A 16,906-nucleotide genomic window follows, 5' to 3' on the forward strand; every position below is an offset into this window, starting at 1 on the left:
TCGGACTATCTCTAATTAGTTATCAGTATATCTACGAATTATTTTGAGTACCCAACTGACTGACCTTATCTAAGATAGTAAGCTGTGCTAAAATTTAGGGTTCAATCACGCTTTATAGCGCTATAATGAGAGAAAGGTTGAGATGGCTTGGACACGTTTAGCGGATGAATGATGACAGATTGCCAAATACCGTCCTAACCATTACTGTATGTAAGCGCTGGTCAAAGTTTCTAACTTGTAGCCCCTCCCATGGGGAATGTGGGAGAGTAAGTCGTCCCCAAAGACATAGTTACAAGGTTTTCGACTACGCTAAATAAAATGGCTATCTCAGAATTTTCATCCGTTGACTTTGGGAAAATAATTAGCGTGGGAGGGGGCCTAGGTGCCCTCCAATTTTTTGAGTCACTTAAAAAGGGCACTAGAACTTTTTATTTTCGTTAGAATGAGCCCTCTTGCAACATTCTAGGATGCCGGGGTCAATACGATCACCCCTTGGAAAAAAAAACAAACAAACAAATAAACACGCATCCGTGATCTGCCTTCTGGCAAAAAAATAAACGAAATTCCATATTTTTGTAGATATGAGCTTGAAACTTCTATAATAGGGTTCTCTGATACGCTGAATCTGATGGTGTGATTTTCGTTAAGATTCTATGACTTTTATGGGATGTTTCCCCTTATTTTCCAAAAAAACGCAAATTTTCTCAGGCTCGTAACTTTTGATGGGTAAGACTAAACTTGATGAAACTTATATATGTAAAATCAGCATTAAAATGCAATTCTTCTGATGTAGCTATTGGTATCAAAATTCCATTTTTAGAGTTTTGGTTACTAGTGAGCCGGGTTGCTCCTTATTACAGTTCGTTACCACGAACTGTCTGACAATGGGAGAAAGGTTGATATGGCTAGGACACGCTGTTCGGATAAAGGTTGACATATTGCCAAAGACCATGATTGTTGGCCAACCATCTTAGGGTCAAACGAAAAGCATGTTTTCTCCTGAATTTGATGGGAGGATGTCGTAAAGGAAGATTTAAGGGAAATGAGAAATACTTGAGAGAGTGTAAAGAAGGATGCTTTGAATAGATCGGGATAGAAGAAAAGCCTTCGAAACTGTGCTGGTCTGAAGTGACTCGGTGCTGCAGTAAGTTGTTAGCAGCAGCGGTGGTGTGTCTAAAATCTGTTGCCTCCGAGGCAGCAGTGTCTTAACTGCTTTGATGGCATCTACACATGTAAACTCTTCTTGCTGAAGTGCTCATTCCTCAGATTTCTAGACTGCGACTCTCTCTTTATTCTCATACTCGGTGTCTGCATACCCAATGGGCTCTTTAATCAATTGAGAAATATGAAAATTGTGAGTTGTTCAGCAAAAGCAATTGACATAACCTAATCAAATGGTTTTGATTTGCGGCATCGTAAGTTAGGTTCAGTCAAATTTTAAAAGCAGCCATATCATTCCTCAGCGGTGTAATAAAGTTTCTACTCAGTGTTGGGTAAAATAGTTTTGTTTTTAAGTTTTAATCTTGAAAAATACAAAAAAAAATCCAAAGCAACATCTTAATTAATAAGTGCATCTTCCAGTAAAAGAGGTTCCTTCCGTTTTGTTTTCTGCCAAAATGGGATGACAATCAACAGGAACATTGTATCTAAGGCTAAGAAAAAGGATTCTATTAATATGAAAAATACAAGCGGAAAAATGAAGTAATACTAATATTATCAATTTTGAGTAATTTTATTTTAAATTACTAATTTAATTTTACCAATATTAATGCTTATTAATGCTTCATGTGTTTGGCAAATTTAAAAGCTTTTTTTTACAGACATAATGCTCAACAAGCTGTTACTGAAATTGTAATAAGCTGTTACATGCGGCCAATATAAAATTCGTCACGTGGAATACCACCATTCTTTAAGATAGTGGCCTATTTTTTGGAATTCTGAAAATGTTTTAGGGATATTGCGAATTTAAAGTAATCTCTAATGTTATGTTTTGATAAAGTTATTTTTTCCAGTTTTTCACTCACAATTCGCTTATAGTATTTTTAGATTCTGAACATAATTGGACTGTCTTTTATTTTATTATTAAAAGACCCCCCAAAATTCATCTTATTATCTTATAACTCGTGAATAAATTTGTGTGTATTTCCAAAGATAGTCAAAATAACTTTAAAAGTTTTTATTTCATGCATTGAATATCGTTCACGAGCCCACCCAAAAACAGAAAACCAATCAAAAAGTCTGAATTATAGATATGTTCAACAAATAAACTGATGAAAATTGAAGAAATTTTGCTTCTTAAAGCAAATTTTGCTTCTGTTGAAAGTACACATGGGTTGAAAATAATATACGCTTCGTGAACGTAGCTGTTCGAAAAAGAAGTGAAAGCCAGTATGAGTCTTGTTGCTTCAATTATTTGATATACCTATTGTGAAATTTCTCTTAGAATAAAAGGTAATCAATAAGTTAAAATAGATGTATCAAGGTACATCATTTTGCGCCCCCCCTGCAGTTATCATAAAATAAAACATATATATTATTACTCTTATAAAATTTATTCATACAAACTAGTGGCAAATGGTATTTCATTATTGTTTTTAATGAGATGGATGTGTTTGTCTATTAACACAAAGTTTATCAAATCTTTGGTGTTGGTTATGATATAGCTACTCGTAGCCTTTTTTTTAGAACTAAGCGGATTCAATATTTGGATTTCATTTCAGCTAAATCAGAAAATCCCGTTTTGAATAAATATGATGTTGCGAACGGTAGCAGTACTTTCAAAGCTTTGTTTGAAAAAGTATTATATTCTGTGTGAAGATTCAACCAGATTAAACCAGAGATACAGTCTAAAATTAATTCATTCAATTTTTCGTTTTCAATACTTGTCAATCCAAATTTATTAATTTTTTGTCAATAAATGGATTTTGTATCCACGCATACTTTGTAAAACAAAGATCACCGAAAATTGAATCACCGAATTCGAAAATTGAAGCAACAAACCATTCGAGTATTCTACAGAGATTTTGTTTGTTTTATGTTATCTTGAGTGCATATATTCAAACGCGGAAACATGTCAGTCTTTTTTTTCTTTTTTTTTCGAAAGACGATTTCCATAGTTCCTCAGTTTTAATAAACGCTTTCAATTTGTCTTTTTGCATAAGCAAATGCATATACGGTCTTTGCATTGATTTATTAAGAATACTCAATTTTTCAAAAACATCAACCGAATATGTAAGTTTGACAACAAAATTATCATCCCTAAGCATATTACCGTCTTCATTATGATTCCCCAAGAAAAATAGCAATTTCTTCTTTGAGGCAGGTACCCTTTGAATCACTTTTGCACAAGATAGCCAGCATATTTCACAATAGTACAGAAGTAATTTGTAATTAGCTCGCAATGCGAGCTATGCGATATAAGATATGATGTAAATATAAGATATGCGAGCTTCGCATATCTTCACACAGTTTTGTGAACAAACTTGCTTTTACTGGACTCTTCTCAATGCAATTAATAACTTTCGTTACTTTTGCAAAACATTGAGGAGTTGCTCGCTTATAGTTTTTCATACGAGAGCTGCTCTGTGGAGCTTGCAGTTCCTCCAGTAGCTTCATCTAATTGTATTGAGAATGTTGAAGAACGCATCCGAGAAACTAATTGGTCACAAAGATTTTCAGATATATCATCAATTTTTCTGCCAACTGTATTATCAGCAAGCGGTATTTTTCGAAGCTGATTCGAATAAGATTGGCCAGACGTTGTCTTTACGATACCAATAGTTGCTGGAAAAACTAAAGTATCTGCTATTGTGTGTTTTTTTTTTACCTTGCGCGATTCTGTACAACACTAGGTATGATACTAGTAAGGTATTTGATGGAAATATAAACAGTTTTTTTTTAATTTTGCTTGTTTTTTGATATCTCATCTAATTTCCTTAAAAAAAAAACAAAAAAAAACTCTTAGGGCTTACCAACTTATTCGGAATGAATAGTTTCAAGGTGTCGTTTCAATTTGCCGGGTTTCATACTATCAGCTGCCAAAATTTTGGAACACAACAAACACATTGGTTTTTTCACATTATCGCAATAATATTTGTAAATCCGAACGATAACAAGGTAATCCGTATCCCCTTGTCTTGAGAAATGTAATGAAAGAAAGAGTTGATATCAAACTCCCAGATGACATTTTTGGGATATGTCCAATAGTTTATAAGTGACTTTGACTTTATTAAATGTAAACACATAAATAAAACACAACTCCAGGGACTGGTCAATGGTCCCTAGGGCTTAAATGTAGCCCCTGGAGAACGTCAAGTATTCATATAAATATCACTGAACATTGACAGAACAACAAAGTGTTAAACATTTAAAGAGAAAGGATATTGAAAAAGGCACTGTACACTAGAGAAAAAAGAAAAAAGATGAGAGAATCCTCCTAAACATTTATCATTTGTATTGGTAGAAAGATATATTTATATAATTGTATCTAAATGACGAAACTGAACAGACACAATTAGGCTAAATTACCCTTTCTTAATTTATGTCCAACTCCAAGACCCATCTTCTTGATTGAACTTTTCGAGCCAACAAAATTCAGTCTGTCTGCTTGGCTACTTTTGTTGTGATTCCACAACATAAGCAAAGCTTCATTATATTTTTCGTTAACTTTTCAATCTGAGTTTGTAATATAGATGTGATGTCCTCCGTCTGGCTTTTAGAAGCCGGAAGGGGATGCTCACAAATAAGGTGTCAGCGTATTATGCATATATTTTTATCTTTATTGGGACGGTAAACTTTTATTTCAAAGGAATGATGATCAAGATACGGGGTGGGGTGCTAAGTTACCGAACGTTTAGGTGCTCTATGCGCTATGAAGCACGATATTTTTTTTTGCTCTTTTTTTGCGTACAAAACTTCAGCAATTATTTGAAAATCGTTCGCTGGGACTAATTTTTGCGGCTCCATTTAGACTTGTCCACGCCTCCCTAAGGAGGTACACCTCCCAGTTTGGAAAACGCTGCTATAAGTACTGATTATACTTATGGATATCGATGAAGCATTGTGATCAAAATGTGGTGCACTGGTTGCAAATTGAGGAGCCTATGTCAGAAATAAACAATGCTCAGAATTGGAATTAAGTTTTTACATATCTATTTCAGCAAGCTATGAGGCCACTTCAGTTTAATTTAAATTTAAAAGCAATAAGAAAAAGTAAATGCTTCTTTAATAATTCTTAAGTGCGATAACAAAGAGTACAAAAAAGCGGTCAGAGATTAATTTCTTGCATTTAAAGCGGTTTTAACGAGAATTAAAAATTTTAGGTGTCCTGAAATACTGGTGAAATTTTTGGCTTAAAGCCAAAAGTGCACCATGATACAGTCTAATTCTTTGAAACATAGAGATTTCTGATCTTTTGGAACCATTTTGGATTGATTAAGAAATATTGAAATTGCCGAAGAATGAGAGATTTATCATGATTTTATTTAGTTAATTAAATAAAAAAAAACTAATTTTTTTAGCTGAAAGTAAGGAGCGACATTAAAACTTAAAACGAACAGAAATTACTCCGTATATGAAATGAGTTGTCCCCTCCGCAATCCCTCGCTCTTTACGCTAAAGCTTTTAATTGTTTTAAAAAGTAGAATTGTGGCAAAGAGTCAAACTTTAGCGTAAAGAGCGAGGGATTGCGGAGGGGACAACTCATTTCATATACGGAGTAATTTCTGTTCGTTTTAAGTTTTAATGTCGCTCCTTACTTTCAGCTAAGAAAATTAGTTTTTTTTATTTAATTTCTGAACGTTTTTGAATTAATGCATGTTTGGTTTTGGCTCTCCGCACATAAATTATTAAAATGAAATTTGTATATTAATTCTTTTTTTGGCTAAATGGCTTTCTCTTAGTTTTGATCAGACGATTTTGAGAAATAAGGGGTGGAGAAGGAGGGCTAGTTGCCCTCCAATTTTTCGGTTACTTAAAAAGGCAACTAGAACTTTTAATTTTTAACGAACGTTTTTATTAGTAAAAAATATACGTAACTTAAGAATTAACTTACGTAACAAACTTTCATAACCTTATATTTTTATTATGTATACGAGGGGGTTTGTACCCTCGTTAATACCTCGCTCTTTACACTAAATCGTAAGTTTTGTCCCAATTCTTTAAGAATGACCCCTGAATCAGAAAGGCCGTAGAATAAATAGTTGAAATTACTAAAAATACTTTAGCATAAAGAGCAAGGTATTTATCTCCTCCTAAATACCTCGCTCTTTATGCTAAAGTATTTTTAGAACCCCTCATATGCGGAATAATCTCTGTTCGTTTAAGTTTCAATGCTACTTCTTCCTTTCATTTGAAAAAACGTTTTCATGTTTATTTTTCATTGTTTTCTTATACTAATGCTAGAGAATCCTGCGCCCTTGTCATTGAATTTTTCTTCCCCCATGACAAATTCCTCCAAGGAAAGATCCTCCAACATTACCCCCTCTCCTCAGCCCCACCCCCAAACAAAATAAAATCCCCCTGAAAACGTCTGTACACTTCCCAATAACCATTACTGTAAACACTGGTCAAAGTTTGAAACTTACAGCCCCTCCCCCAGGGATTTTGGGGGAGTAAGTCATCCCTAAAGACATAGTTATTATGGTTTTTTACTATGCTGAACAAAATGGCTATCTCAAAATGTTGATCCGTTGACTTTGGGAAAACAATGAGCGTGGGAGGGGGCCTAGATGCCCTCAAATTTTTTTGGTCACTTAAAAAGGGCATTAGAACTTTTCATTTCCATTAGAATGAGCCCTCTTGCGACATTCTAGGACCACTTGGTCGATACGATGACACCTGGGGAAAAGAAAAAAAAACAAAAAAAAAACAAACAAATAAACACGCACCCGTGATTTGTCTTCTGGCAAAAAATACAAAATTCCACATTTTTGTAGATAGGAGCTTGAAATTCTGCAGTTGAGTTCTCTGATACGCTGAATCTGATGGTGTCATTTTCGTTAAGATTCTACGACTTTTAGGGGGTGTTTCCCCCTATTTTCCTAAATAAGGAAAATTTTCTCAGGCTCGTAACTTTTGATGGGTAAGACTAAACTTGATAAAACTTATATATTTAAAATCAGCATTAAAATGCGATTCTTTTGATGTAGCTATTGATATCAAAATTCAATGTTTTAGAGTTTTGGTTACTATTGAGCCGGGTCGCTCCTTACTACAGTTCGTTACCACGAACTGTTTGAATAGAAACTTACAGAGCCATATATATCTTAAAAAACAACAATAAAAGGAATTCAATTTTCAATGAAGAAATTAAGGCATTTTAAGGCAGTTTTGTAGTTTTTGGTAGAAACGGTGCAAAATTAAAAAAATAAAAGTGGGCAAAAATCAGCGCAAATTAAGCTAAAACCCATGGCACCAAACGGCTCAATAGAGTGTAGGTTTCTTTGGAGGTTAAGACGCTTTTGGAAATTAACAGATTGAATTTTTACAGACCAAAAGCGTTGTCGAATAACTAAGTAGTTCTGCTTACCTTGTTTCATGGTTTGACGTGGCGACATTGACGAAAATGTGGCGTTATTGCTTTAAATAATTCCCAGTTTTGAAACAAGCAAAGGAAAATCTTCAAAAACCGCGGATTTTAGGTATAAATATACCTAAATTAGGACCAAAGGACAGAAAATGCTTTCATTTTTATGTCCCTGGTACTTTGAATGCTAGGTTAGTATATGTAACACAGGGTAGCTAAAAAAAAAAAAAAAATCAAAGTGCATCTGGCGTTCTATTTTGGAAAAAGTTCGGCGTCACTGTAAAACAAACGAAAACAGTTAAAAAATTAACACAACAAAATTTTGTGCATAATTTTTTATTAAACTTAGGATTTTACTGCGCTACGCTAAAGGGCCTTGATCTCTATTGTTGTTTTTTGTTCCTGTTTTTTTTTCCAATTTTTTTAGTTTGTTTTCTTCTCTGAGTAGTTTCTCATTCTTTTTTAGCTACTTACTAAGGAAAATAGAATGACCTCCAACGTAGTAAGCTGTATTTTTAATTGCTTCTCTGTTGCCTGGATGGACTGCATATCCTCTAGTAAGCAATGCTGTTGCCAGATATATCTCAACAAGCGACAGGAGAACCATTGGAACTTGACCATATACCCAAATTGCTATTAGGATTGGATTTCGCTGGAAAGGAAAATTTTTTGGGGTCGTTACTGTGAAAACCTTTTATTTGTTCCCAATTATTGATTTAATAAAATAAATGAAAAAGATTTTGAAAATTTTTCTTTTATCTCAACGTGAAATAAAAAAAATATTTCAATTTATCTTTGCTGCAAAAAGAACTTACTAATTTTTAATTTTTGGTGAGTTAGGAGGTATTTCTTAATTTTTTTTTTTGTTATATTTTTTTTCAGTGTTTAGTAATTCTTGTCATCAATTTTAAACCTTCATGCTCACAAAATTTTTTAAACAATAAGCTGAACCAAGATGAGATTTTGAATTCTTTTTCTTTTTTCCACTCAGTGATATACAACCTATCAAACAGTTCGTGGTAACGAACTGTAAGTAAGGAGCGACGCGGCTCAATAGTAACCGAAACTATAAAAAACAGAGTTTTGATGACAATAGATACATCAACAGAATCAAATTTTTATGTTAATTCAAAATATGCAAAGCTTTTAAAGTTTCATATTACCCATCAAAAGTTAAGAGCCTGAGAAAATTATGTTTCTGCATAACTGATACAAATTAGTGCAATATGTTAGCTGTAAAGGTTAACTTTATTAGTTCAGGGTTTCAGTCTTTACTTCCTCTCATGAAGGTTATATTTCCTTTACATCCTTTCTTTTGACCTAGTCTCACATCATTCGAGAATGCTCTGCTTTTTGTTTGGCGCCAGCTAGATAACGAGGAGGCTTGAATTTTGGCAGCCTATTCCCCTACCCATCTTAACCTTTCTATGACTAAAGCTCCAAAAATCAGAACTGAGCAAAATTTTTCATGCAATTTATTGTTCAGTGTTCGGTTATTTAAACAGTTTTAGTCAATTAAAAATTGGTAAGAAAAATGACAACGGTAATGGAAAGCAAAAGGAATGCACCACTCAAAGTAGGATACACTTAGAAAAGTAGAAAGTGAAGTATGAAGAAAAATACTACCGAAAAACAAGAGGATACAGAAACAGGACTGAATTAGAAAGCTAGCAGAAAAGTAACATTGGGTAAACATTCTTCGCAATTGAATGCTTCAAGCCATACCTGTCATAACGTGAAATCAAAAAGTTCTTGGTATCGAACTGTAGTAAGGAGTGACCCGGCTCAATAGTAACCGAAACTCTGAAAAACGGAATTTTGATACCAATATTTATATCAAGAGAATTGCAGTTTAATGCTGATTTTAATTGTACAAGTTTCATTAAGTTTAGTCCAGCCCATCAAAAACTACGAGCCTGAGAAAATGTACCTTATTTAGAAAATCGGGGGAACTAAAAGTCATGGAATCTTAACAAAACTCACACCATCAGATTCAGCGTATCAGAGAGCCCTATGGTAGAAGTTTCAAGCTCCTTTCTACAAAAATGTGGAATTTTGTATATTTTGGCAGAGACAGATCACGAATGCGTGTTCCAGAGCTTTTAATGGTTGTACCTGTAATGGTTATTGGGAAGTGTAGAGATGTTTTCAGGGGGATTTTTATTGGCTGGGCCTGAGGGGTTGAGGGGAGTGGATTACGTGGGGAGATCTTTCCATGGAGGAATTTGTCATGGGGGAAGAGAATTTCCATGAAGGGAGTGCAGGATTTTCTAATATTATTTAAAAAAAACAATGAACAATTAAATATGAAAAAGCTTTTTTTTCAACTGAAAGGAAAGAGCAGCATTAAAACTTAAAACGAACAGAAATGATTCCGCATATGAGGGGCTCACTTCCCCCTAATACCTCGCTCTTTACGCTAAAGTATTTTTTTTAAATTCAACTATCTATTCCACGGCCTTTGGAATTCAGGGGTCATTCTTAAGGAATAGGGACAAAATTTAAGCTTTAGTGTAAAAGTGCGAAATATTGACGAGGGGGCGAACCCGTTCATATCTATCTATATATATAAAAATAAGTTGTCTGTCTGTGTGTCTGTCTGTGGATTAGGTGACGTCATGTTTCTGTGTTGACTGACGTCATGAAGTTACTTGTCGTCATTTTTGCTATGACGGTGACGTCATTAAAGATATTTAAGACATATATGTTCACGTAGAAATCTATTAATGTTTAAGTTTAAAATGACTGATGAACTTACAATGGCAAAAGCCGATGAAGATGCTCAAAGAGTCTATGCCAAAAAACTTGCTGCTGATAGAGAAAGTCAGAAAAGAAAGCGTGCCGAGGAATCAAAAGAACAGCAAGGAAACAGGATTGAGGCTAAAGAACGCAAAACCGCGCAGTTAGATGAAGATCCACCTGGACAGCGAGAGTCAAAACATATCAAAACTGAAAATGATAGCGATGATGATTGGGTTTGGGTTTTTGACTCGGATAAGGTCATCAATGCATACCAGATTTTAGTTAAAAAAACAAAGGTTCGGCGATATGTATTTCATAGTGAAGCTGAAAAATAAAGAAGAAAAAGAAAACTGAAAAAAGAAAAAATGTAAAAAACTAAAAAATACTAAAAAGAAAAAACACTCAAAGAGAAATTACAGACCGGGACACAAATGACGACCGGGACAGAGGGAATATAAATAACGACCGGGACACTCAAAGAAAAATTACAGACTGGGATACCGGGACACAAATGACGACCGGGACACAGGGAATATAAATGACGACCAGGGCGGTTAATTATCCATCTGAATTTTTAAATTCCATAGATCTTTCAGGGTTTCCACCACACGTGCTACAACTAAAAATAGGCGTACCAATAATACTTTTAAGAAATATCAACCCACCAAAGCTTTGCAATGGCACGCGACTTGCCGTAAAAAAAACAATGGAAAACCTAATAGAGGCCACAATCTTGACAGGGCCTTTTGAGAGTGAGGCTGTTCTTATTCCTCGCATTCCCATGATTCCAACGGATCTGCCTTTTCAATTTAAAAGATTGTAATTCCCAATTCGATTAGCATTTGCAATCACCATTAACAAAGCTCAAGGTCAATCATTAGAAAAATGTGGTATAGATCTTAATACTGATTGTTTTTCCCATGGACAATTGTGCGTTGCATGTTCGAGGGTCGGTAAACCTGACAATCTATTTATATGCAGCGACAATTGGACAGCGAAAAATGTTGTATATTCGCAAGTTTTACGCAGTTAATTTGTATTGTATCTACCTATCTATCTATCTATATAAAAACGAGTTGTGTGTATGCATGTTTGTTTGTTTGTAAAAAGAGCGTTTGCATATGACGTCATTATTTGTACATACGGCTTTGTATATGCACAGACAATGGGAAAGCCAAGAATGTTGTATATTCGCAATTTTTACGTAGTTTAACTCCTGCAGACGAAATGAATGCTTGCCTGAAAAATTCTAATTTATGGGCACACGTAAAAATATTAAAATTAACTACAAATATGCGTGTCCGATTGCAAAACGATGACTCTGGTCAAACATTTTCAGATCAATTGCTGGCGATTGGAAACGAAAAGCTCCCAGTAGTGGGAAAGCCAAAAATGTTGTATATTCGCAATTTTTACGTAGTTTGAAACACATATATAAATCTATCTATATTCACAGGTGGGACACAGGGACACAACTACAATGGCGCATAACTAATATGGCGCGTAACGACTTACGCGCGCGGGGGGCTTGGGGGGCGCGAAGCGCCACCCCAACAGCTAGTATATATATAAAAATAAGTTGTCTGTGTGTGTGTGTGTCGAGTGACGTCATGTTTGTGTGTCGACTGACGTCATGTTGTCGACTGACGTCATTATAAGGATTGAGCTGTATGCGTCATGAAGTTGTTTGTCGACTGACGTCATGTTTGTCAACTGATGAAATTACATACCGGGACACCGGGACACAAATGACGACCGGGACACAGGGAATATAAATAACGACCGGGAACCTCAAAGAGAAATTACAGACTGGGACACCCGGACACAAATCACGACCGGGACACAGGGAATATAAATGACGACCGGGACACAGGGACACAACTACAACGGGGACGCGGGGGACACAGGTGGGATATATAAATGACGACCGGGACACAGGGATTGTTGGAATAGAAATTACAGACCGGGACACCAGGACACAAATGACGACCAGGACACCGGGACACAGGGAATATAAATGATGACCGGGACACTCAAAGAGAAATTACAAACTGGGACACCGGGACACAAATGAGGACCGGGACACAGGGACACATCATTAGAATAATGAGGTATAGATCTGAATACGAATTGTTTTTCCCATGGACAATTATATGTTGCATGTTCAAGAGTAACGACTTACGCGCGCGGGGGGCTTGGGGGGCGCGAAGCGCCACCCCAACAGCTAGTATGTAATAAAAACATACGAATATAGAAGCTCGTTACGTAAGTTAATTTGTAAGATATGAATTTTTTACTAATAAAAACCTTCGTAAAAAAGTTAAAAGTTCTAATTGTGTTTTTAAGTTACCAAAACATTGGAGGGCAACTAGGCCTCCTCCCCACTCCTTTTGAGGGGGTCGTTCCCTCTTAACGCCCCACTCTTTACGCTAGTCTTTTACTGTTTTGAAAAGTAGGGTTGAGAGAAAGAGTCAAACTTTAGTGTAAAGGGCGGGGCTTTGAGGAAGGACAGCCATTTTCATATACGGAGTAATTTCTGTTCGTTTTAAGTTTTAATGTCGCTTCTTGCTTTCAGTTAAAAAAAACTTGTTTTTTTTTTATTTAATGACCTAAGCTTTGCACACCATTGCTTGTTCTTCCAAATAACTGGCAAGCTCCGCATCCTCTACTAAATAACAGTATACCTTGAGGATCGACGGTAAATTTCTGATTGCAATTCCGATTCTACTAGAGCTTCACTCGTGTAATCATGTGATTTGTTTCCAAGAAAACTCGCTATCGAGGCATAACTTGGGGATATTGTGTACCGACGACGGTATTGTATCTGACAGACTGTAATCTAAAACATATGTATAATCAGAAGCGTCGGTAACACTTCAATCGAAGGCTAATCTGGAAAATATGTCGTCATGCCAACATGTGACCGTAAAAACGGGATAGCAGTTTTTTCTAAGCATGGCTTCCACTATCCCTGGATTTTCAGGGATTTCCCCAAAAATCTCTGTCTCCCAGAAAAATAAATTTCGTTCATCGAATGCCCAAATTTTCCCCGAGAATAACCCAATCATGTTGCCACCGTAATGATTCATCACTAACGACTTTCCACCTCTTTAAATATTACTTTACTTGCCGTAAATTTTTCAATACTCTTTTTTTTCGGTAATTTCCGTTTCTTAAGCGACTACGCATAAAAATTTGGCAGATATAATTGAAAACTAGATCTTTAATGATGCAAAAAACAAACATATTTTTCAAATGAAAATAAGGAGCAGCATTAGAACTTAAACGCACAGAAGGGGGGTTTTGCCCCTCCTCAATACCTTGCTCTTTATGCTAACGTTTGACTTTTTGTTCCCATTATTTAAGAATGACTCCTAAAACATAAAGGATGTAACTAAATGTAACGCTTTTTTCTAACTAGAATGTAAAGCTTTTTAACTGTCCTTGAAAAGACTTCAGCGTAAAGAGTGAGGTATTGAAGAGGGAAAAATTCCCTCATATACATAATATTTCTGTTTGTTTAAGTTTTAACGCTGGTCCTTACATTTAGCTGAAAAAAACCTGTTTTTGTATTTAATTTCTGATTGTTTTTTTTTTAATAAAACTGGAAAATCCAGCTCCCCCTCGACAAAATATTTCCTTCCTTATACAAAAACTCTTCCATAGACAGATCCTCACATATAAGCCCCCCCCCCCAGAAATGACCCGCCCCCTCCTACAAAAGTCTGTAGGCCTTTACTTCCCAATAACCAATGTTATATGTAAACAGTATGCAAGTATGTATGAATAAAATGGGAATTGAGCGCAAATTTTTCAAGTGCGGGGAGAGGATTTAATTTTTAAGCTGGGGCGATTTTCCACGGGGATACTTTGTTATGGGGAGGGAGGTTTTTGGGGAATTACCTTTTCAGGGATGATTTTACACTAGTGGGACTTTCCAAATAGATTTTTTTTTAGTTTTCTTAACTTTTTCTTTGCTCTTTCTCTTTACCGACTCGATTTTATATGGGAATATTAAGGGTAACCGTCCAGTGTAAATTTTCACCAGGATTGAATTTTTCAGACTATTCTTTCCTTTGAGAGAGGGAGTTTTGCCGTGAAGCTGGAGCCGAATATTCTGACATTATTTAAAACATGATCAGAAATTAAAAAAGAAAAAAAAATATTCAATTGGAAGTAAGGAGCAATTTCAACGGAAAGAAATTATTACATATATGAGGGATGTTCTCCGCTCTAGAATATCTCGCTCCTTGCTACTTTCAAAGGCTCAAAACCACTATTTATCCAATAGGTTTAAAATAAATAGCTCGAAAATAAAAAACTGACCATTTTCCTCTGACAACATGCAATTTAAACTTACAGATCTGGTTCCATAAAGCAAATGTCCACTTAAAACAAGACTACCGACTGATGAAACGATTGAGAGGACGCCCATTGCAATGCAAAGATCATCTGAAACAGAAATTATTTATTCTTTCGCTCTTACGAAATTGAAAGGTCATTAAAAATGTATATTAAAGTTTAAAAGTACGGGACTAAGTAAGAAAACTAAAAAGTGTGAAGGGCTTTCAATAAAGTTGGTCCTTCGGTACCAAGCTGCTGCTCTTGGGTTAAAAAAAAAATACTAGAGGACTAGCTTAGCTAAAACAATTTATGATCACTTTGTCTAAAGTCGAAGTAGCGGTGAACAGCCCATCTTTCAAATACATTTGGTGATAGGAGCAAAAGTGTTAGAAACGTAAAATGTAGGTTAATTAGATGGAAAATAAAAAGATTATGGAAGCATTGTGTGCTTCTTCTAGAAACATTTGCCTTCTTCTTCAGATGAAACAGCTCTGGATACCCTTTGGTTGAAGGCTATAATTCTGGAGACTGATTTTGATTCTTAGAGGTTATCCCTTTAATAACTTAGTTTTGGTTAGACCTGCACTGGACACTTTATTATTAAAACAATTCTAAACATTGATGAACTAGATTCGAAGTTCTAAGGAAGAGGGGGGGGGGTCCTCAAAGAAATTTGCTTCTCTTCTTTCTTGGACCCTCTTTTACTCCTGCTTCTGTATTGAAAGCTATACTACTTAAATAATTGTTCAGTTTTAATAACTTCAAAATTTCGTTCTTATGGCCCTTCCTTCATACGCTAGACTCTTTCTGAATGCTATTTAGCTGAATAAGGTTTTAAATATGAAGATTTTCGACTTGCAGTCCTTGGAAGGGGGTAGGGATGAAAGAGGTGTATTTTTAAATATTTGCACCCAATTTTTTACCCGTAAATTTTTAATTGCTGATTTTTCTAGGGTGCCAGTTTTAGCGAGTAAGCATCACAGTTCCTCTATAAACACAGATAGATAATATATACAGATAGATAGATGCATAAAGTTAGACAGACATAGATATTAAGTCATCTGTATCATGGTACTTATTTGCCTTGGGGGATAGAATTATATAAGGTTTTACCCAAATTTTAAACTCCTTTGAACTTATTGGATACCAAAATTAACAAGTTACTATACCAGCTTTTCATCCAAGAGGCTGCAGACCCAATGACCTAATTTATTTTGATTGAGTGTGAATCTATTTCAGTCCGTACTTTCTTTAACAAGAACAGGTATAGCTTTGAATATACCTCAAATTAGTGTAATATCAAAAATCTGCAGAGCTGTTGTTATATTATTAATCAACCAATCGTAAGAACTAATTCGCCCTAGCACACATCCTATTTGTTCCTTTAAAAAATACTTGAAGGATGAGGCACAAATCGCAAAATAGCTATTGCGTCTCTGCGAATGCTTAAGCCTTTCGGTCACGGTGTCCTCACCTCAGGATATGCTAAATACCCCATTTTCAAATGGGGTAATACCCCATTTTCCTAAATACCCAGTTTTCCAAATACCTAGTGCCCAAGGACAATTTTCAAGAATCCGTAAGATTGTGTGACTTCATAGATTTGTGTCTCATACTCTCCGATGGTGAAAACAGGAATGGTACAGTTTTCATCAGAATTACTTCAAGTGTCAATTTTTTGTGGTTTTTGAAATTGAATTCCCATTGTGTGTCAGGAAATGGGCTTACCAGGTATGTTCATTCCAGTTCCAAAACAGTTCTATGAAATCACTTCTATAAAAAACTATTTTGTTCTTTATATCTAGAGCCAATATACTTATTTTCGGCAATAAAATCTACAGACAGAGTTCACTGTTTTTTTTTTGTTTTTTTTTTTCAAAATCCATTCTTGTATGAGGACATGGTGACCCGTACTCAACGTTTCATCCAATTTTGACAGTTATTGGTCATGCTATTTTTAGTGGATTCTTCTTCGTGTTTTGCTGTTCTCTTAGCTGTTTTTTTTTCCTGTCTTAGTACATACTTTTTTTTTCTTTTTTTTTTCACGGATTCGTTTGGTGTGTTGCCAATAAGAAGAGTCTGGTATGCGGATACTGTCAACGTCTCGGACGAGATACATTCCTATTTGTCTGTTCTTTCCGGCTTGCCAAACTCGTATGATGAAGAGGAAGATTGAAAGCCACCGAAAGTGCGAAACCAGAGTGATGACATTGAAACGTCATCTGAAAGTGTTGACAAAGAAGATGCTATACCAATTGCCATGGCAGCATCAAGTCGAAAGCAACTTCAACTGAT

General features: G+C 35.4%; 1 protein-coding gene across 1 annotated transcript in view; it reads right to left on the reverse strand.

Annotated features, from left to right (window-relative positions):
- Positions 1-1,489: 1,489 nt before the first annotated feature.
- The window catches only part of LOC136029066 (uncharacterized), a 28,350-nt gene continuing 12,933 nt past the window's right edge, over positions 1,490-16,906 (reverse strand). Inside the window, exons 4-6 of the mRNA XM_065707104.1 lie at positions 14,628-14,719; positions 8,000-8,177; positions 1,490-1,652 (exon numbers count right to left, since the gene is read on the reverse strand). Coding sequence (XP_065563176.1) covers positions 1,558-1,652; positions 8,000-8,177; positions 14,628-14,719 — 365 coding nt within the window. The 3' untranslated portion in view covers positions 1,490-1,557. The remainder of the gene's footprint in view (positions 1,653-7,999; positions 8,178-14,627; positions 14,720-16,906) is intronic.

The sequence above is a fragment of the Artemia franciscana genome, chromosome 7 (genome assembly GCF_032884065.1).
Source record: "Artemia franciscana chromosome 7, ASM3288406v1, whole genome shotgun sequence".
Lineage (NCBI taxonomy): Eukaryota > Metazoa > Arthropoda > Branchiopoda > Anostraca > Artemiidae > Artemia > Artemia franciscana.